At 37.8% G+C, this 21970-nt stretch overlaps 3 protein-coding genes across 9 annotated transcripts; all 3 read left to right on the top strand.

Moving 5' to 3' along the window:
• Window positions 1-1069: 1069 nt before the first annotated feature.
• On the top strand, window positions 1070-5049 carry LOC104099243 (serine/threonine-protein kinase AFC2). 4 transcript variants are annotated; one of them, XM_009606175.4, is made up of 11 exons: window positions 1070-1285; window positions 2275-2458; window positions 2810-2990; window positions 3098-3146; window positions 3241-3355; window positions 3570-3661; window positions 3759-3915; window positions 4023-4087; window positions 4174-4271; window positions 4353-4455; window positions 4558-5049. In XM_009606175.4, the coding sequence occupies exons 1-11, from the start codon at window positions 1184-1186 to the stop codon at window positions 4696-4698; spliced, it is 1287 nt and encodes a 428-aa protein (XP_009604470.1). In that variant the 5' UTR covers window positions 1070-1183; the 3' UTR covers window positions 4699-5049. The 4 variants fall into 4 exon arrangements, with proteins under 4 accessions (XP_009604470.1, XP_009604471.1, XP_070043943.1 ...); XM_009606176.4 differs by lacking the exon at window positions 2275-2458 and having other exon boundaries at window positions 1102-1285; XM_070187842.1 differs by lacking the exons at window positions 3098-3146; window positions 3241-3355 and having other exon boundaries at window positions 1102-1285.
• Window positions 5050-8972: 3923 nt separating this feature from the next.
• LOC104099242 (manganese-dependent ADP-ribose/CDP-alcohol diphosphatase) lies at window positions 8973-12154 on the top strand. Of its 4 annotated transcripts, none has more exons than XM_070187594.1 (2): window positions 8973-9149; window positions 10960-12154. In XM_070187594.1, the coding sequence occupies exon 2, from the start codon at window positions 10963-10965 to the stop codon at window positions 11920-11922; it is 960 nt and encodes a 319-aa protein (XP_070043695.1). In that variant the 5' UTR covers window positions 8973-9149; window positions 10960-10962; the 3' UTR covers window positions 11923-12154. The 4 variants fall into 4 exon arrangements, with proteins under 4 accessions (XP_070043695.1, XP_009604468.1, XP_070043696.1 ...); XM_009606173.4 differs by having other exon boundaries at window positions 8975-9149; window positions 10952-12154; XM_070187595.1 differs by lacking the exon at window positions 8973-9149 and adding an exon at window positions 9159-9322.
• Window positions 12155-14976: 2822 nt separating this feature from the next.
• Window positions 14977-17045, top strand: LOC138899824 (uncharacterized). Its single transcript, XM_070186521.1, has 4 exons — window positions 14977-15010; window positions 15857-15990; window positions 16506-16643; window positions 16716-17045. The coding sequence occupies exons 1-4, from the start codon at window positions 14977-14979 to the stop codon at window positions 17043-17045; spliced, it is 636 nt and encodes a 211-aa protein (XP_070042622.1).
• Window positions 17046-21970: the final 4925 nt, after the last annotated feature.

Here is a 21970-nt window from a genome sequence, read left to right as displayed (position 1 = left end):
AGCTAATTGATACTTTGGGCTGAAATGAATTTAGGATAGTCATTAATTTTATTTGACCTTTGGGCAAACGTAGTAAAGAATAAGTTTTAGACTCCGCGAAAATACTACAACAACAACCACCCAGTGTAATCTCACAAGTGGGGTCTGGGGAGGGTAGGATGCACGCACCCTTATCCCTACCCTGAAATGACAGAAAAATTATTTACGATAATCCCTCGGGTAAAGAAGATGGAAGAAACCCTGATAGCAAGTAATAGTAAGACAATATAATTAGAAAACTAAATCGAAGATAGCAATAGAGAATTATGAAAGAGGTACCGATAGCAAGTAATAGCAAGACAATATAGACTCCACGAAAATAAATCTATTAATTCTTTTTACACAAGAATATGTTCATTTAGCTTACCTATAATTTTGATAAACTAGGGATGACATATAAGATTGTTATGTTCTTAAGTTACCAAAAAATAAAAATATCACCATATAGAAAAAAGATCTATAAATATCAAAAATTAAAGAAAAAGAATCACAATTGAAAAAAAAGGATTAAAAGTAGAGCATGTTTCTAAATTTTATCAATCTCTTTTGTAATACTTGAAAAAACCAAATAGTTTGTGAAAAATATCTTAACTTCATTTTTCTAAAGAAAACATTTAGTTCAGAATCATGACATATTAATATCTTATCTATTTTTATTCTAAAAAAATGGAAACCTTATCTTCATAAATTAGAATTAAGTTGAAAGTTATCTATTGATTTCTTTTACGGTAATTTTAAAAAGATTTTACATGTCATGTTACTAATATAACTAATTTAATTTAATTCATCATCATGTTCAGAAGATATATATTGAGTTTAGCTGCTACACATGTTAATAAAATAGTTTTTTTATCATTTAAACAATTATTTGCATTTATTTTAACCAAAATTATTATTTTTCAAATATTTGTTCGTTATATATATATATATTTTTTTTTATTTTTTATTAATTGACGCAATATACACTCTAAGTAAAAGGCCTCGATTTGAAAAGGGCTAAAAAAAAAAAAAAGGCAAAGGCCGTGTCGATGAATATCTAGGGTTTCGTGTTCCACCCTACGCAACTTCTTTCTACATATCTCATCAAGTTTTCTCTCTCTAAAACTAAGACTTTTTCTTTCTCTAAATTTCTAGCTTTTCTGTAATGGAAACGGAACGTGTGACCGAGTTCCCGATGACCCATCTGGATCGTCGTCCAAGAAAGAGGGCGCGCTTGGGCTGGGACGTACTTCCTGAGCAGCCTAAGGTACAAGACTTGCTTTCATCAATCTGTTTATTCTCTCTCTGTTTTTTTGTTTGCCTTTGTTTTGCTAGATCTGATCAAGATTAGGTTCTTTTACGTATCAGGTATGGTAAAGTTCAGTATTTTGTGTTTTCTGCTATATATGGTGTTATTACCGTGGCTGCCTCTGTTTTTGGCTGGATTTAATGTTTCAGGGTCTGATTTTGTGTGCATCGGTGGGGAAAGATTCCACTGTTTTTCTTTGTGTTGTTGTATCTGATGTGTAGCTTAAGTTGTCTCGCTGGTTCTTGATGAGATTTTCTAATCTTTGAATGTCTTTATGAATTCTTATGGTTTTTGGTGATTAATTACGTGGCGTGCAAAATCTTTGAGAATTAGTAATGTGGTTTATGTTTTTAATTGTTGCATAATCTCTTGGAAAGGGTTGCAAGTGTTTAGAGGCAGATCTCGGACTTAGGAGTCAGTGGATTTGGAGTGGATGCAGTCTAGTCTATATTATTAATGTATATAGAAGCACACTTATACACAAATTTTAAGTGCTTTGGTATATGTATAACATGATTGAGGGCTGGGCCTTCCCCTGTCAATGTTTTTATACTCGTAAAAGGTGATTTTTCTTTATTAAAGTCAAGTTCTTTGTTTCTAACTATCTTTGGCCATCACCTGAATCAAGGAATTATTATGTCAAGGGTAGACTTTGTACTTAAAACACTAGAAACGTAAACCACCTTCCTAAATGTCATTGTTTGTTATATCTTGGTTGTAATTGATATTTCAGGTCTAGTGGTTTTTCCCAAGAGGGGAACATTCTGCTTCTCTCAATATGCTGTTTGTTATTGTATTTATGTAAATTTCCCTTCCTTGGATTTCCTAATAACTGTTGTTTGCTGCTAACTTTATAGTTAGTTCTGGTTCAGGGTTTGTGGTAACGAAGAGGTAAATAGAAAATTAGTTCTATTTTAAAAAAGTGTGAATGGAAATCCTGTGTGTAGGCTCAGTTAGAATTGTTTTGTGGACAAGCGGTTGGGAATCTGACAAGCTATACGACTTCGAGGCAACCTACAGACCTTACTGGTACATTGGCTGTTAAGGGGCGAAATGGTTCTCCCCCATGGAGGAATGATGACAAAGACGGGCATTATACATTTGAGCTTGGAGAAAATTTAACGTCACGCTGTAATTATCTTTCACCACCACCAAAGAATACTATTTGTTATTTGGAATCCATGGTTACTCTGACCATCTGGTCATCTTTAGTTATACATGAAAATTGCTCAATACACTGTCATTTTACTAAAAACTGATGCACAAATTACAAACTTGAGGAATGATTGTCAGTTTTCATCATTTTTTATTTACTTCCTACTTGTTTATTGAGGTGTCTTACCAATGATTTTTGTTTACTTTGCTTCAAACTAAAAAAAGGGCTTACCAATAAAGATGCATATTAGTAATGGTAGCATTTCTTATGAATTTTTCCCCCGTTATAATCTTTATATAATTTCTTCTGATCTTATTTCAATGTAGACAAAATCCACAGTAAAATGGGAGAAGGTACTTTTGGCCAGGTTCTAGAATGCTGGGATCGTGAAAAGAAGGAAATGGTGGCCATTAAGATTGTTCGGGGCATTAAGAAGTATCGTGAAGCAGCTATGATTGAGATTGAAATGCTTCAACAGCTTGGTAAACATGACAGAGTTGGCAATTGGTGAGTGTAGTCCTCTAACTGTACTTTTACACTAATAATCCATGTTCTTGACTCACTTGTGGGATTTTGTTATTTTTCAAATGGTTGAACTGGTTTGTTCCTTGCAGTTGTGTGCAAATACGGAACTGGTTTGACTATCGTAATCATATCTGTATTGTAAGTATATACTAGTTGATTTGGAGGATTAATTTCCCCGTTGACAAATGTTCTGGGGATTAAGATTGTGGATGAACTTAAATGGTTTGAACAGGTCTTTGAGAAGCTAGGACCAAGCTTATACGATTTCCTACGGAAAAACAATTACCGCTCATTTCCCATTGATCTTGTCCGTGAGATTGGCAGACAACTCTTGGAATGTGTAGCATGTGTGTAATAAAAATGCTTTGTCACCTTTTTTCTTCTTATCATACATGTAATTTTAAATAGTAGCTCGAAATTTCTTTTGTAAATTTTTACCTCACTATCATGGCCGAAACTAGGCTATAACTAATGCTCATGATAGCACAATATAGTATTTGCTGCTTCTAATTCTGGCAAAAGTTAATTTTTCTAACAATATGAATTCTTCTGAACTTGCAGTTATGCATGATTTGCGTCTCATCCACACTGATTTGAAGCCTGAAAACATTCTGCTTGTCTCCTCGGATTATATAAAAGTTCCTGACTATAAGGTAAAAATTGGGTGCTGTGGACACCTTGGGACTATTTTGTGCTTGGTTCTGCACTTGCGATGGTGGATGGCTAATGTTTTTTCACTATTGCCTAAAGTTTTCTTCAAGGTCACCTAAAGATAGTTCTTACTACAAAAGAGTTCCAAAGTTTAGTGCTATAAAGGTAATCGATTTTGGGAGCACAATATATGATCGTCAGGATCAGAAGTATATTGTATCAACTCGTCATTACCGTGCACCAGAAGTTATTCTAGGTAAGAATATTTTAGCATCTTGAAGATACATAGTTTTTTGTGTCTTTCTGTTGTCGTTTGTACAGATGGTAGTGTGGTGATTGCCAGTATTTTAATTTGCTTTCAAGGTCTGGGATGGAGGTACGCATGTGATATATGGAGTGTTGGCTGTATCCTCGTGGAGTTATGTTCGGTATGTTCTTTTCCTTTCTCATGGATAAACTATGGTTTGTGTATTATGTAGGTGTAGTAAGTAATAAGTTTGTGTACTTGGTTCAGGGAGAAGCATTGTTTCAAACACATGAAAATTTAGAGCACCTTGCTATGATGGAGAGGGTACTTGGCCCCCTTCCTCAGCACATGCTAAAACGAGTAGAGTAAGCCCTCAGTTTGGTTTCTTATGAAAGATTTAACCTCAGCTTTGCGGAAGTTGTTAATTGTTTCCTTGTTATAATCAGCCAGCAAGCAGACAAGTATGTGAGAAGGGGACGTTTGGACTGGCCCGAAGGAGCATCATCCCGTGACAGTATCAAAGCTGTGTTAAAGCTTGCTCGCCTTCAGGTAACAATGAATGATAATTTGTAGGCTGTAGGCTCTAATCTTCTAACGGGTTGGTAGGTGGACTAATTTGTTAACTAACAGTTGATGTGTCATCTACTGCAGAATATAATTATGCAGCATGTGGATCATGCTGCTGGAGATCTTATTAATCTCTTGCAAGGACTCCTTCGTTATGATCCATCTGAAAGGTTAACTGCTCGTGAAGCCCTGAGACATCCTTTCTTTACACACGGGGTCATCTGAGTAGGTAAATTGGATTGCACTTTATCCTGAACGATGCCTGGTAATTTGCTTTTGAACTATCTGATGTGGTGGAGGGATTCGTGCCAGTTTCTTATTGGCAGTCTTAACGAGTTGACGAGGTCCCATGTAAATACTATTCATTTAAATGTTTCTTGCTGTTGACCGAGTCTGGTGATGCAAGTTTGGCCGATTTTGTGCCCAAATGTATATTAAAATTGAGCTCTCAGAAGTAATATACTTTGTAACTTAGATAGGAAGTTGGCACGGTAGAAAAGATTGGAAACTTAACTGAGTATGTATTTACCTGTCTCCATAATGAAATGTGTAGTTGAGCATCGTGCATTCCGGTGATGAATTGTAGTCAAAGCATCATGTATTCTGATGGAGTTAATTTGAATTAACCTTCTTGGCACTGGGAGATGTGACGAGAATGGAAGTTGCAAGCAATGTTTTGGAGAGTTAAATTCTTTATATCTTTTGCTAGATGATAACTGAAGACAACAGTCAAAGGTGAAATGTGTCGTCGTGTTTCACGTTTTTATCCGGAAAAACAGATGGCACGGGAAAGGGAATGATGCTTTGGAAAAGATGTTGGCAGCTCTAGGACACTAACAATGGGTAGGCTTTTCATTCAAACTTATTCATTGGTAAGATAGAAGGAAGATCGCCCACAAACTCTCTTTATCTTTCTTGAACATTTTCCTTTTCCGTTACATATGTTTCAAAAAAATTTAAGGAATGCGGCCTGGTTGTCAAATTTGGCCCAAGCCCAAATGACCCGTCCAAGGTTGGGCTAGTTATTGACCCTCCATTTATTGAACTCACTCTATCTTGACCTAATCTGTCTCAACCTATTTAAAGTTGGATTGATTTTTAGTTCAAATTGATCCATGAGTATGTTTGCCCAAATATCTTAGAAATAGTTTGATATGTTATATGTGATCATAAAAAAAGAAAAGAAAAATTTATTTGGTAATTATACAATTCATAAGAAAATAGTTATTAATTAAAACTTGATAAGAGTTGGGGGTTTAGCTATGACATAAAATTTAGCTCCTGTCAATTTAATTTATTGACTTAACCCATTTTGACTCGTTCAACCCGCACATTAAACACCCCTAGAATGAGGGGATGAGTAAGGAGAAAACAAGAAGTAAAGGAAAGATCTCAAGCGAGATTTTAATTTTGTACATGAGTAGCAGGTGGAATTGAAAAAACTAGATTGCAATTCAAGTATCTCACTGAGCATTTTACTTTTACTTAGAATCGACTCTTTTTCTGTCACGATTGTATAATTTTCTGAACAGGAAAATAATAGCAGTGACGGAAATTTTAGATGTGAAGTTTAGAATTTTTTTCCTTGCAAGGTCCTACACGACCTAAAACTTTTCTCCAAGGGCACCTCTTAATATTTTCCTGTCATGTTTTTCTTTTCTCACAAATTCATTTTCATCGTTAAAGTTATCTTCGTTTTTTTACTAATTAACTATAGAGGCATTTTATTCACGAGTGCGTGCAAAAAGAGCAACAGAGGATTGGAGTGGTAACTGTTCTTTTAAGCATTTCACAAGTGAATAAAGAACTCATGCAAAAAGACCATAAAAAGATCATGACTAGTAACTACTTTTAAAAGGATGCGATAATTTTCACGTGCAAGTAAAAATAAAAATTCACATAATTAACCGAGGTGTAAAGAATGTCGAACTAAATATTTTTGGTCAATGTTTCGACTAGTACCAGAACTATATTTCAAATTTTGACATGTTAATGACGATTATGTCGTCCCCTGGTACACATAAAATTGTCGCAGAGATAATTTCAACACTGTGTTGAAGGGAGGGGAAATAAAGAAAGAGAGAGAGGTTTTTCAGTGGCGTAGCCAGAAATTTCGTCAAGGATGTTCAAACTTTAAATAAGTCAATAATTTTTTTTTGGTCGATGAATGGTGTACCAAAATTTTTAGATCAAATTACGTAATATTTAGCTAAACCATAAAAATAAATAAATTAATAGAACTATATTTTTATAAATAAAAATTAAAATAACAAAAAGACAACATTAGAAATTTTACTAATAAAAGTAAGCATAAAACCAAAGGAAAAAGAGAGTCGAGAGGATTTGTAGTTTGTAGAGAGCTTTTGTTGATTTTTTTTACGGAGTTTGACTTTTAAATTATCAAATTTATTTAATAAATAAATTTTAGTTAAAAAATTTAATTTTAAGATTAGTTGTTTATTTCTACGCAAAATTTAAGTTTTAAGAGTTATTTTATTAGAAAATTTTTAGATTGAAAAAGAATCAAATAGACCGCATATGGTGGACTCTTTTTAGTTTGGTAGAATTTCGAACCCATGAATAACATATTACTTTGAGCATCCTGAACCACTGGATTACCTCACTCAATTTTTTTTAAGGATATTTAAAATATAATATATAAAAATATAAAATAGTATTTAATTAACTTAATTATATACGCAGTATAATCATCCTTGGCATAGGGTGGCTACACCAATGGTTTTTCTGACGTCGAAGTTCCAATTAGTTCCACCCAGCCAATGAAATTCTTCTAGTGTTGGTGATTAAAAATCTCAGTTTCTGTCCTATTGTCTTTTCTTTACTTTCTTTTTCACGGCCACACGCTCCCCAGACCACATTACTTCTATTTGTCGAATACGTGCTCTTTCTGTCTATTTTGAAAAATTAAAGTGTTAATTTCAATTGAACAACTTAACACTAGAAGGTGGCTATAACATGACAAGACCTTGTTACATCAATGGACAAATATGGAACTAATATCAATCAATTCCAGTCATGTACGCGTGCCACCACGTCTGTTTTTCACCTCTCACCTAAAGTTTTGCTTACAATTTTTTTGTTTTAATTCCAACTATAAAGTTTAACAGAATCATTATACTGCAAACTCAATTTAAAAAAGAAAAAAAAGGACATATAGAAGAATCTTGCACTTAAGCAATGCCATATCATGATGTGGACTTTCCGTGAGTGTGGATGGTATGAAATAGATGTGTATATACATGTAAATGTCATTATATTACATGCGAAAGTGTCTCTATGAATTAGGTGTCTATATACATTCTGTAAGACTGTAACACTCTCTTTCAAGTTAAAATATAAATGTTAATCATGCTCAATTTGTTACAAAAATATTCAAACATAATTTTATATATATTACTAGTGACTCAAGAAACTAGTCCCACCGGTATTAGATTTGTTATTCACTTAGAGATAGTAACCGTAATTATAAATTTCATTTGTTTAATTAAGCATATAGGGGCCGCAGAGGTAAAACTTACATTATCACTTTCATCTAGTCAGATAACATGACACAACAAAAGAATAGAAGGGACAATATTTAAAGTAGCAAATTGAACTTTAACATCATATTGCACATACCTTAAGAAAATGAGAGGTGACAAATTAAAATAAATGTAGACAACCGTGCTAATAACGTACGTGTTATAAATAACGGAAATTAAAGGTGAAATAAGAGAACTACACAATAACAAATTTTATTTCTTTTTCTTGGGGTAAATAGAAGACAAAGGTACCAATCAAAATGGTTAGTTTTACAATATTTTATTTCTACCCCCAATGTTTACTTTCTCTATATATATATATATATATATATATATATATATATATATATATATATATATATATATATATATGACTTCCAACTTGTTATGATAAGACATTCATATTGCAAGTTAATTTATAACTAACCTTATAAAGTTTAATATGCGCAAGACGCCCTTGTCTTGAGGAAGATAGTTCATTGGTAAAAAGATTATAACACAAATTATAGTATCAAAGCATATATATAGAATATGCTTTTAGTCTTTAAAACCCAATGACTATATATCATAATTTAAATTTGAGTGCCACATATATACTTAAGGAAAAAAAGACTTCTGTTTATGTTATCCCTAATGGTTAATTGTGCTATCACAAATTGAATTGCACAATCATGAGTTTGTATTTCATAGGACTTTTTTCAGTAAATTTTTCTTTGCTTTTTTGTTAAATACATTAAAAAAAATCACGCTAGTTAGTGGTCATTTATACTCGGTACAATATAAATAATAAATAGGGTATCGTACCTTTCTAGTTACCAATTCCTATTTCATATTAACAATTGCCTAATTAGTTTTTTTAGGTAATCTAATCACATAAATAATTTTTTTTACATTATTAGTGACTAGAAGTTAAATTAAAAAAGAAACTGAAAACAAGAAGGAAGGTCGTCCTTTAGAAATTACTAGAATCCAAGTTTTTCTAAAAATTGTTCTTCTTGTTCTAACCTTAGGTCCTAATTATTTATACTTTCGGAACAATTAAGTTATAGCGACCACCTTTTTGTCCATAAGGCCTACGTTGTTGCGGTAGTTAAGGTTTCCTTGTACACATTTTGATCGAAACAGGCAATTCGGGTACGTAAATTCCTCTTTCTGCCCTCATCTTACAATTATTCATCATCTCGATTCCATGACCTCGTTTGATTTCATTGCAAACGGCCAAATTATTTATAAAGATTCTGACTTTGATTAAACCCATGTAATGTCTTGGATAAAGATCAACTTTTGCTGCTGAACATTGTTGATTGGTAAAGAAAAAAAACTTATATATCTTTATATGCATGCTCATCAGATGTACAATATGTATGCCTTTTGATATTGTTGCTGCCAAAGTTTGCGTATCTTGTTATCTTTCCCTTCCCATTAGAAACTATAGTAACAGTTTGTGGAAACTTTCGAAAATTGGTTTTAGATGAGATATTTTGATATAACAAAAATAGACCTAAATCTTAAAGGGGAACTAGTTACTCTGCCAAAGTAAGTTTCACAATGTATAGCCAGTCTCTAGTTCAAATAAAGGAGGAAAATTCCAATGTACAATAGTCTAATGATGAATCCTCTTAACACTAAATTTTGAATTTTGAATTAAAGCATAGTTGATTGAACCAAAAAAAAATAGGACAGAGTAAAGGAAACAAATTGAAGAAAGCACCCTCAAGTTCGCTTCTATAAATGTCATCTTGATTCCTTATAATTCAGATAAGGAATACTTGTTAAGGCTTGGCTAAAGATTCTAATAAGAATGCTCCATAATCAATTTAACAAATCACCCATCCTGGTGCACCGTCTTCTTGAACCGAGGGTCCATCGGAAACAGTTTCTCTGTCCCATCGGGTAGGTGTAAATTACCTTCCCCAGACCCCACATGTGGGTTTTTACTGGGTTGTTGTTACCCATCCTGGTGCCGTAGCTGTTGACTTGACTGTGGGATTTTACTGGGTTGTTGTTGTTACCCATCCTGGTGCCGTAGCTGTTGACTTGACTGCTTCTCACTGTTAATTTAGGTCAACCAAACTTCTAAATTGCCTATAAAGAAACCATATGAATGGTATATTTTTGTTTTTTCCCCTTAAATTCTTCCTGCCTGCCATTTGGAATTGCATTGAAAGATGGGTATCCATAGCTGAGCGGAATTAAGTATGGTTTTCATGGAATTAAGATATTGAGAAAGAAATCAAGGAGTCTTTATCTTCTTTCTCATCGGAGGGAGGTGGGATTTTGAAGACCATTATGAATTCACGGAGTCTACATCGGCAAACCTTATTTTGTTGCATGAAGCAATTGCGTTGTAGGAACACACACTCACACAAGCATAGAAACAAACTCCACAATCCATCTCCAGTTTTCTTTATAACGACAAAGTTAAGTTTTGAATGACCGCTTTGGCTTCTAATAGAGCGGCTGAACTAGTAAAGATAGGTAAAGATTGGAAGAACTATCTACCAGTGGAGGGAGTTCATCATGTGGACCAAACTGAAGGTGAAATGGTTATGGCACTGCCTGACATTTAGAATAAGATTTCTGCAAAGCCCTGCAGAATTGGATTTTTTTTACTGATCTCAAAAGAGTAACAGTGATTGATTCCTTCTTTCTGTATGTAATGTCTTTGGATCATGAACATTGCTACTTAGTCAAATAAGTTGTTTGGATCTCTCTCCCGAATTTATCATTATGTTATTTTATATGTTTGTTAGTTGCCTTTTGCTTTCTCAATTACATTTGTCCTTAAGTAGAGAACTATTTGTATTGCACTAACTACATAAGTTCCCTATTGTTTGGCATTTATCAAACCGTATCTCTCGTGCTGTTCTTCGAGAGTGTGTTACTTTACTTTCAGCGTATTACTTAATGGTCAATTGATCCTTACTAATTAATAGGGTGGTAGGCAATGGGATCGGCAAATGGTCTTGTGTGTTCAGAGGAGAAGCAACCACTTCTCTCATTTGGGGTCATATCAGATGTCCAGTATGCTGATATACCTGATGGCCACTCATTCCTTGGTGTCCCTAGGTATTACCGGCACAGTGTTTGCGTCTTACAGAAGGCAGTTGAGGAATGGAATCAAGAAAAGCCTAAATTTGTGATTAATTGTGGAGACATAGTTGATGGTTTTTGTCCCAAGGAGCAGTCAATGATCACTGTAAAGAAGATGGTTAACGAATTTGATAAGTTCAATGGCCCTGTTTATCACTTGATTGGAAATCACTGCCTTTACAATCTCCCTCGGGAGAAGTTGCTTCCTTTACTGAGAGTTCCTAGCCCTGATTATCATGCCTATTTTGAATTTTCTCCAATTCCAGAATACAGATTTGTTATCCTTGATGGTTACGATATTAGTGGCATTGGTTGGGCAAAGGATCACCCAAATACATTGGAGGCCCTTAAAATTCTTCAGGAAAAAAACCCGAATTCAGACAAAAACAATCCGGATGGACTAGTGGGATGTGAGAGGAGGTTTCTCATGTTCAACGGAGGTGTTGGGAAAGAACAGTTGAAATGGCTAGATAATGTCCTTGAGGAAGCAACAAATTTGAATCAAAATGTAATAGTGTGTTGCCATCTGCCTTTAGATCCTGCAGCATCATCTTTTGCAGCATTATTGTGGAATTATGATGAAGTGATGGCTGTGATACATGGCTACAATTGTGTGAAGGTCTGTCTTGCTGGACATGACCATAAAGGTGGACATTCGGTTGACTCCCATGGCGTACATCATCGGATCCTTGAAGCAGCTCTCGAGTGCCCTCCCGGAACTTATGCTTTTGGACGCATTAATGTGTTCCATGATAGATTCTCACTTTTAGGCACTGGTAGAATGAGGAGCACTGAAATGGTTTTTGGTCGCTAAACTATTCTTTTGTCTACCAAAAAAGTAACAGGTTTATATGCCAGCCATTTTCTTGATGAGCTACATAATGGACAATGAAAAACATGTAAGCATTTCTCTCTTTCAGAAAACTTTTTCCTTTTCCAACCAAACAAGTTACCTTTTGGTCTTTGTACAGTTGTTGTATCCACAATTGAATCTTGAGTAAATATCATATGATGGAAGGTATCACTATCTTGAGCTTCTTGGAAAATTTGTGTAATGAATTTAGGCTTTTATGTTGTAACGCTGATGTGCTTCTCCTGATAGCATAGCAGCTGCTAATAACTCAACGATTTAACCACTATTGAGGATATTTATCCTAGTAGTACTGTTTTATTTTTTTTAGGTTATTTATTCCTCCTATTATGGGTAGTTAACTGTATGCCCATCTTCTAGTGTAGTAGAAATGACGTGGTATAGCCACTTTTTTAAGTGGTATTTACATTTTAGCCAGTGCTTTTAATGTTGAGCAAAAATAGCACTACTCTATTAAAATTAATACGAAAAATCTTTTTTACCCTTTCTTTATGAGTGATGTGTAAATATTAAGGACATGATGTCCTTAAACTTCATGATTGATGTGTAAAATATTAAGGACACCATGTCCTTAACATTTACAATGCACATATGAAGTTAAGGACATGATGTCCTAAAGTTTAACAACAGAAGTTGCAAATACAAGTTAATGATATTCTGTCCTTAACATTTACATTACACACATGAAGTTAAGGACATCACGTCCTTAACATTTACACTGCATATATGAAGTTAAGGACGTGATGTCCTAAAGTTTATCAGCAGAAGGTGCAAATATAGGACACTTTGTCCTTAATATTTACACATCACTCATGAAGTTAAGGACACTATGTCCTTAACATTTACAATGAACACAAGAAGTTAAGGACACCACGTCCTTAACATTTACACTGCACATATGAAGTTAAGGACATGATGTCCTAAAGTTTAACAACAGGAGGTGCAAATACAAGTTAAATACATTATGTCTTTAACATTTACATTGCATACATGAAGTTAAGGACACCATGTCCTTAACATTTACAATGCACACATGAAGTTAAGGACATAATGTCCTAAAGTTTAACAACAAAAGTTGCAAATACAAGTTAATGATATTATGTCCTTAACATTTACATTGCACATATGAAGTTAAGGACACCATGTCCTTAACATTTACACTGCACATATGAAGTTAAGGACATGGTGTCCTAAAGTTTAGCAGCAGAAGTTGCAAATACGTGGCACTTTGTCCTAAATATTTACACAACATTCATGAAGTTAAGGACACAATGTCCTTAATATTTACACAACACATATGTCTAGCACAGGGGTATTTTGTCCGACGGATAAAAATTTATTAAACACTGGCTAAAGAGTAAATACATTTAAAACAGTGGCTAAAAAGTAAAGACATCTCTAATCAGTGGCTATCTGTGCACTTCCCCCTCTAGTGTACATGATGAATTGAGTCCATTAACCTAAGAAGCGGTAAGATCTTGGTCCAGTATTCCGCTTCCTCATATTGACAAAAACTGGTGTAAAATAAATGAAGAATACTAAAGATCATCCCATTCTTTATTTCTTGCTTTTCGCCAAGACTTGAGTATGAATCCTTGATTTGAAGTCTAATTACCTGACCTTACTAAACCTAAACTGAAATATGATACCAATCCGCTGAAAGGTTTCACCCAAAAACTGGAGTATGAAAATGTTCCCAAGTACTGTCGACATTGTAAGCTGCTAGGGCACTCAATTTTGCAATGTAGGAAAGCTATAAAGCTAGCAGGATGGAGATGAAAATAACAAAGGAAAAAATATCACGAACGACAAGGATACTAACTCTAATCAGATTGAAGGGGGAAAGGAGACACAACAAACAACATGCAAAAATCCGGGAAAAAATCAACAAAAGACTGAAGAGAAGGAACAAACTCTTGCCAAGATTCTTCAGGGCATTAAGGAAAAGAATGCTCAAAAAGTTATTGAAGAGAAACAGGGAGATCAAGCCACAGTCAATGAGAAGAGGGACAAATAGTTGTTGCAGTTACTCACAAGAAAAAGGATAGGAAGACCAAAACCAAGAGGATGCCGAAAAAGAAAACAAAGTGATATTCAAACCTGTAACATCACAAGGAGCAACCAAGAAAAGGACACAACAAAGTCACTCATTGATCCAACAGAACAACAATGATTCCAGAATTGATGAAGATTTGCAGCCCGTCGAAAGTCAACTAGATAAGGAAAGTACTTCTGACACCTTGAATAATTTTAAAGGGAAGAACAACGCATCACCTACTAATGTTGACAGCACTGAACAAGATAAAGAAAATGAGAGGAATATATGCACAGAAGAGAAGGAATCTAGTAGCACTAATAATGGAAACAAATCCCATGATTGGCGTCAATAACTGCTTGATTCGATATGTTCCGGAATTTCCGCCGAGATCTTCCGTCGGTTGCTAATATCTCGCCATTCTGTTCTTATGCCTTACTTGAAGTCGGTCATGCTCGGTCTCGATCTTCAGCGAGCACTTTGATCTTCATGCTCCATACTCTGCCATTGAGCTCGAGCCTGGTCTATTACAAGCTTACTCTCGAGGCAGCTCTACGTGCCTATGAAATCGGACATGCCCGATTTCGACCGTATACAGATAGTCCCCGCGTTTCTTAGAATAAAATGATAAGAAACGATTTGAGCCTCGATTTTCCGAAACCTCGATCATGACGTCGTCCTCATGACGTAACTGATGGATGTGACCGAAACGTCCCGTCGGTTCAATTTTCCAAATCATTAATGCATGTTAATTAGCAGTCGGCCACTAGCGCCACCGAACCGTCGTCGTGGGCCTATAAATACCCTATCCTTCATTGAATCAAACTTTACTTTTGCTCTAATCAAACCTCTAAGTCTTCTCACTCTTTTCGTCTCCTCCTTTTCGCCGTCTGTAAAGCCACCTTCGTTAGCACCGAAAACACCAGATTTTCATCTTTCCTCGCTCTTCTTTACTTACACAAATGGGGAAAACCTCAAAGAGCCGCTTCCCCATGAGTATGTTTCCGGCCCGTGTACTCTAGAATCCGACTTCAAGGACGAAAATCCTTCATCGATCCCGGGCCGATGTGAGCATGTGTCGATGTATATGTGCTCGATAATGAAGAGCCACCTCGAGGCCATGAAAAGGTACTACAACTTGGGTCCCGAGGTCGTGGTGCAAATTTCTGCTCCCGAAGAGAGCATCACCGCTTATGTGGAGGGGTTCCTAAGTGCTTACACTTACCCCTTCACATTGGGTCCCCTCGACCCAATGATTATTGATCTTCGTAAAAGATATCAAGTCACCCTCGGCCAAATCCACCCCTCTCTATGGCACATAGTAATCATGATGTGCTTCTTCTCTAGCAAGGCCGAGGGGCTAGAGTTTACTCTAAATCACCTCATGCGGTTGTATCGGCCTCGAATCTATCGAGGAATAATCAGGCTCCAACGCCAGGCAACGAAGGCCTTGTTCTCGAGTATCGACGAGGACAAGGATCGGGGTTGGATGAGCCATTTTATACGGGTGAGGATTCGCGACATTATCCTGGAAGAGAAGATATCGTTCCCTGAGGAGTGGAACTTCGACCGTAAGTGATCTTTTAAACTTTGTTCTTCGTACTTTCATCGACTTCGCATGATATCCCCTTTCGACATGCAACTATTCCATGGATGTCTCAAGCGATACCTGACCTCGAAGACTGGGTTCGGAAGTTAGCCTCAACTTCCACTTATGCCGAACGCGTATGGCGTGATTTGGCAAGGGACAGATGGGAGGCCAAGAACCACGGTAAGGATCTCCTTTTTCATGTTCTGAAACACTTTTTGTACTTCATTCGTCACTAATTTTCTTTCATGCAGGCCTGACCAAGGATGCCATTTTGAGGCCCTCGAGTGGCGAGGAAGAAACCAAGTCCTCGGTTCCGAAGCCAGGGAAAGAGAAGAAGAGGAAAAGTGCCTCGCAGTCCGAGGACCCCAAGCCCAAACCTCGAAAGGTGAGGAGGAAAGTAATCGCTCTCACGATGGACTCGGTCCAAAAACTGAGAGACGAAGAAGAGGAAGAAAAGGAAAATGCCTCGGCACCGACGACGACTGCTAAAATCAAGCCTCGTGTCGAGGAGGCATCCTAAAGAAAATCGGGTGAGGATCCCAAATTACCAGAGGTCGAGATCGTTTCTCGGCCATCTGCAACTACACCGGACGGGGCTGGTTCTGAGACCCCAAAGATCGATCAGAGCGCCCCGAGCAACTTGCTCGGGACCATGACAGCAGGTCACTTGCCTTCTCTTCCAACGTTTTCTGAGGAGACACTAAGGGTTGCTTTACTGGAGTCGATGATGCCTCTGATATCAGTGACGCTTCTATTCTTTTAGAAGAGGCCCAACGTTTCTTATCTCGGGTAAGAATCAATTTACTGCACTTCTTTTCTTTACTTTTTTTTCTCTAAATATGACTTGTGTTTTCCTTTTTTGTATAGACCTTCGCCAAGTTTTGAGCTGACCATAACTAGTGTGAAATCGAGCTCCAAAAGGTCTTGGAGGAGAGGAACGCTCTAAAGCTTCTTTGCAGCCAAAAGGATGAAACTATAAAGGACCTTCAAGAGGATTTGGCTAAGGCTAGTGAGGAAGAGGCCGAGCTAGATAAGAAGGTGAGCATACTTTTGATAAAGTATGGACTCAACCCAACTGTGGAGGCTAATACTTCATTATCTTAGCTGCAGCAAAAGGTTGTAAAGAGCAAACTTATTCGGGGAGAAGTCGATCAGATCAAGGCCAATTGTGATCGATGGAAGGAGAATATGGACCGCCTAGCTGCGGAAAAAGAAACTACCTTGGCCAAACTATCATCGGCCGAGGTTCAACTTCGGGGCCCTAAAGAGAAAAGCTCAACCCAAGCCAAGAGGATCGAGGAGCTTGAAATCGGGCTTGTTGAGGCCAAGGCGGAGATCGAGAAGACAAAGGTCATGGCGGACAAGTCCATTGCCATGTACCGGGCCGATGCTGAGGCTGCTCAAATGCAGCTAAGGGAGGCTTCTGACCGACAACGATAGATCAATGACTTGGCAAAGTGTCAATCCCGGAGAGAAAACCTAGAGGAAATCCATGCTCGAGGTTTTGTCCTCTCCGAGGAGATAGCCCGAGCCAAGGTGCTCGAAGCCGAAGTCAGGTAGCTTGCCTCTTCTGATGTCGAAGATGATGATGAAGAAGGCAGTCGAGGCAGATCCGATGAGGGGCATGAAGGAGAGGTTGCTCCCGGAGAAGAGGTCGAATCCGACCGTAGTTAGGACTTTGTCTCCTATACATAACCTTTTTTATAATAGAAAAACTTCTTTTGAATGTCTTCTCAGTTTTATGTTCAAACGTGTTTTGTGCTTTTGCCTTGTTGTTGTAGCCTCTGTAATTGAGTGAATACTAGTTCGAACTTAGAATAGCAAGGGTGAGTCCACGAGCTCAATAATATGTTTGAGATTTCGGATGGCTTGATCGATGCCATGACTGCACTGTTTTTATAACTAAGTTCGAGTATATTTTGAACTTAGAATAGAACAAACCCTTAGGTGTTTTATAAAATAATGGGTAATTTTTGAACCTACGGTAACATACCCCTTAAGGTTTTATGGCGGATCCTTGAGCTAAATTCAAGTCAACTTTATTTGAACTCAGAATAGTGGAACTCTTAGGTCCGAGTTGAGTGAGAACAAAGTCTCGAACTCTAAATGTATTGGCCCTTAGGCCCTTTTAGGTTGGGCCCATATGGCCTCTAAAAGACGGCTATTATTTTTCCCTTTCGTCTTAAAAGACTTAGTAAAACTTTATTTATGACTTAACATGTATTTTTTACCCATTTGGTTTTTTGAGGTTCCGATGTCGGTTGAAACCCTTTTTCTTTTTGTGCCTTAGCACGTTTGTGTTAAAGATAATTTGATACCTCTTAAGGTTTTTCGAGGGATGATTTTATCAAAGCCCTTTTGATTATTTATCGAGGGTAGCCTTTTTTAACCGGGTTTTCAAAGAATTTGAAGGCCTATCGTTATTGCGGAATCCGGACGTCTCCGAGCCGCGTTATTTAGGATGTAGCCTTTAGTTTGGCCGTAGCCTTCGGGTATGTATTTTGGCCGTAGCCTTTAGTTTGGCCGTAGCCTTCGGGTATGTATTTTGGCCGTAGACTTTGGGTATACCTCTTGGGCTTATTTCCCAATAACATTTTGAACTTGTTTGAAATGTCAATCCCCGAGAATGGTGGCCTTGGTCTATAGATCGAGGGGTACCTTTTTGAGGTCTTATGAATTTGAGTTTAGATAACTCGAATATGCCTATCATCGATGGTAGTCCCCGAGTGTATATTTGCACTTTGGCTCTTGAGTCATTTCTCACAATATCATAAACATGAGGTTTATATAGTAGAGAATTTTCTTCGAGACACAAAATGTTTAAATGAAGAGAGAATGCTTATTTGAATAGTTTATACATGCGCACATGTTTTGCCATCGGGGCTCGACTAATTTATATGGACACGGTTCACTTGGCTGTTTGGCCCATTACAAAGCTTCCCTATCGAGGCCCTTTGACATGAAGTACTATTCTCGAGAATACAACATCTGAGGATGATTCCCGCCAGTATTCGAGGTTGATTACAAAGAAGCCTTGGATACTGTTGAATTCTCCTCAGATAGCACATAATTGTTGTCTCGTTAAAAACCTCGTCGGAAAAATCCATTTGGGATAAAAACCGATCTAAGGGAAAAAGAGTGCAACGCGTACTTTAAAACCCGAGGTATCGATGTCATTGGTCGAACTCCTGCAATGAGTAATATATATAAACGAAAGAAGGGAGAAAGTCATACCTTAACAATAATATCGTTTGAGAAGTGATATGTTCCAGTTGTTTGGCAGTGGTTCGCTGTCCATCGTTTCGCATTTATAAGACCCTTTTTCCGACTATATCGAGGACTTGATAGGGTCCTTCCCAATTTGGGCCGAGCTTCCCTTCATTAGGATCTCGAGTATTGATGGTGACCTTCATTAGGACTAAGTCCCCGACCCTGAAGTGGCGAAGGTTGGTTCTTCTATTGTAGTACCTTTCGATTCGTTGCTTTTGTGCAGCCATTCGAACGAGTGCCGCTTCTCATTTTTCATCTAATAATTCGAGGCTAGTAATTATAGCCTGGTAGTTTGATTCCTCTGTTGCATGTCGAAACCTGGTGTTGGGTTCTCCGGCTTCGACTGGAATCAAGGCTTCAGAGCCATATACCAAGGAAAATGGATTTGCCTCTGTACTGGACTTCGATGTTGTTCGATATGCCCAAAGGACTTCTGGTAGAATTTCTCTCCATTTCCCTTTAGCTTCGTTCAACCTTTTCTTCAAGTTTTGGATGTTGTTCGTCGATTCAGCCTGTCCGTTCCCACTAGGGTGATACGGTGTTGACAATATCCCTTTTATTTTATGGTCTTCGAGAAATTTCGTCACTTTACTGCCGATAAATTTTTACCATTGTCGCATACTATTTCTGTGGGTATCCCAAATAGACACGCGATGTGATCCTAGATGAAATCTATAACCTCTTTCTCCCTGACCTTCTCGAAAGCCTGTGCTTCGACCCATTTAGAGAAATAGTCAGTTATAAATAAAATGAACTTAGCTTTACCTGGGGCCGATGGCAGAGGGCCGACGATATCCATCCCCCATTACATGAATGGCCATGGGGATAGGACCGAGTGAAGTTGTTCTCTGGGCTGGTGGATCATCGGCGCAAACCTTTGACATTTATCACATTTTCGAACAAATTCCTTAGAGTCTTTTTCCATGTTATCCCAGTAGTATCCTGCTCTAATGACTTTGCGAATAAGTGAATTGGCGCCAGAGTGGTTCCTACAAGTGCCTTTATGGACCTCTCGTAAAACATAATCGGTGTCTCCTGGTCATAAATACACTGCCAATGGTCCATCGAATGTCTTTCTGTATAACGTTCCGTCTTCGGCCAATGTGAAACGAGCAACTTTAGTTCGTAGGGTCCTCGATTCTTTAGGGTCCGATGGAAGCTTTCCATTCTTCAAGTACTCGATGTATTTGTTCCTCCAGTCCCAGGTTAAGCTTATAGAATTTATCTCGGCATGCCCTTCCTCGATCACGGATTTTGAGAGTTGAATGACAGTCCTCGAGCTGATCTCATCTTCCTCGACCGATGACCCCAAATTTGCAAGTGCACCGGCCTCACTGTTTTGTTCCCGAGGTACATGTTGTAAAGTCCATCCCTTGAAATGGTGCAAAGTTACCTGCAATTTGTCCAAATACCTTTGCATTCTATCCTCTCGAACTTCGAAGGTTTTATTTACCTGGTTGAACACCAGTAAAGAGTCGCACTTTGCTTCAATGACTTGCTCCCAAGCCTTTAGCTAGCTCGAGACCTGTAATCATGTCCTCGTACTCGGCCTTATTGTTAGTCAATCTGGAGGTTTTGATAGACTGTCTAATAGTGCTACCCATGGGCGACTTCAAAATGATGCCTAGCCCGGACCCCTTCGCATTCGAAGCACCGTCTGTGAAAAGGGTCCATACCCCCGACGATGTACATGATTTCAATAAGAGTTCCTTTTCAACTTCAGGTACGAGGGTTGGGGTGAAATCGGCCACGAAGTCCGCTAAAATTTGAGACTTGATGGCCGTCCGGGGTTGATATTCGATATCATACCCACTGAGTTTGACGACCCATTTGGCCAATCGGCCCGATAGTTCTGGCTTGTGCAAAATATTACGAAGTGGGTAATTGGTTAATACGCATATGGGGTGACATTGAAAGTATGGTCTTAACTTTATAGAGGCGCTTATCAATGCAAGTGCCAATTTCTCCAAATATGGATATCTAGTTTCTGCTTCTCCTAAGGTTCAACTTATATAATAAATGGGAAAGTGCGTACCTTGCTCTTCTCATCTGCCTTTGGAGTGTGAAGTAGTGGTGGGCTCGATAGGTACCGCTTCAATTCCTCTAATGCCTATTGGCATTCCAGGGTCCAGGCAAATCCGTTCTTCTTTTTGAGCAGAGAGAAAAATCTGTGACTTCTATCCGATGACCTTGAAATGAATCGGCCTAAGGCAGCTATCCGTCCAGTAAGCCTCTACACGACTTTTACATTGTTCACGACGGTGATGTCTTTGATGGCCTTGATTTTATCGGGGTTGATCTCGATCCCCTGATTCGATACCATGAAGCCAAGGAACTTGCTTGACCTGACCCTGAAAGCATATTTCTCGGGGTTGAGCTTCATGTTGTATTTCTTTAAAATCTCGAACGTTTCCTGCAAATGAGCCAAATGGTCCTCTGCACGCATGGACTTAACTAGCATGTCATCAATATAAACTTCCATTGATTTACCTATTTGTTCTTCGAACATTTTATTTACTAGGCGTTGGTAAGTAGCTCCTGTATTTTTTAGCCCGAAGGGCATTACATTATAACAATATGTTCCATACTTGGTGATAAATGAAGTCTTTTCTCGGTCTTCTGGGCTCATTTGGATTTTATTGTACCCGGAATAGGCATCGAGAAAAGTAAGTATCTTGTGGCCGGTCGTGGCATCGATCATACGATCGATGTTAGGCAGCGAAAAAGAATCTTTAGGGCAAGCCTTATTTAAATCCTTATAATCTACACACATTCTAAGTTTGTTCCCTTTTTAGGGACTACAACTATATTGGCTAACTATTCGGGATATTTCACCTCCCGAATGGACCCTATTTTGAGAAGTTTAGTTACCTCGTCCTTTATGAATGTGTGCTTTACCTCGGACTAGGGTCTTCTCTTTTGCTTCACCGGTTTGAACCTAGGGTCCAAGCTTAGCCGATGCGTCGTTATCTCCGGTGGGATCTCTGTCATGTCTAAATGGGACCAAGCAAAACAATCTATGTTATCAATAAGAAATTGAATAAGCTTTTTCCTGAGTTCGGGGGTTAATCCCGTTCCCAGGTATACCTTTCGCT

Source organism: Nicotiana tomentosiformis, chromosome 10, assembly GCF_000390325.3.
Source record: "Nicotiana tomentosiformis chromosome 10, ASM39032v3, whole genome shotgun sequence".
Taxonomy (NCBI): Eukaryota; Viridiplantae; Streptophyta; class Magnoliopsida; order Solanales; family Solanaceae; genus Nicotiana; species Nicotiana tomentosiformis.
The sequence above is the reverse complement of the archived record's forward strand: the minus strand, read 5'-3'. Positions and strand labels throughout refer to the sequence as shown.

Excerpts from the sequence above, each read along its gene's own strand:
- LOC138899824 (XM_070186521.1), top strand. The coding sequence starts at position 14,977 with ATGGGGAAAACCTCAAAGAGCCGCTTCCCCATGA. Across the intron at positions 15,991-16,505 it reads CCAAGCCCAAACCTCGAAAG|TGTGAAATCGAGCTCCAAAA; the intron begins GTGAGGAGGAAA and ends GACCATAACTAG. Across the intron at positions 16,644-16,715 it reads AGGCCGAGCTAGATAAGAAG|CAAAAGGTTGTAAAGAGCAA; the intron begins GTGAGCATACTT and ends TCTTAGCTGCAG.
- LOC104099243 (XM_009606175.4), top strand. The coding sequence starts at position 1,184 with ATGGAAACGGAACGTGTGACCGAGTTCCCGATGACCCATCTGGATCGT. Across the intron at positions 3,916-4,022 it reads TGCACCAGAAGTTATTCTAG|GTCTGGGATGGAGGTACGCA; the intron begins GTAAGAATATTT and ends TTTGCTTTCAAG. Across the intron at positions 4,456-4,557 it reads TAAAGCTTGCTCGCCTTCAG|AATATAATTATGCAGCATGT; the intron begins GTAACAATGAAT and ends CATCTACTGCAG.
- LOC104099242 (XM_070187594.1), top strand. The coding sequence starts at position 10,963 with ATGGGATCGGCAAATGGTCTTGTGTGTTCAGAGGAGAAGCAACCACTT.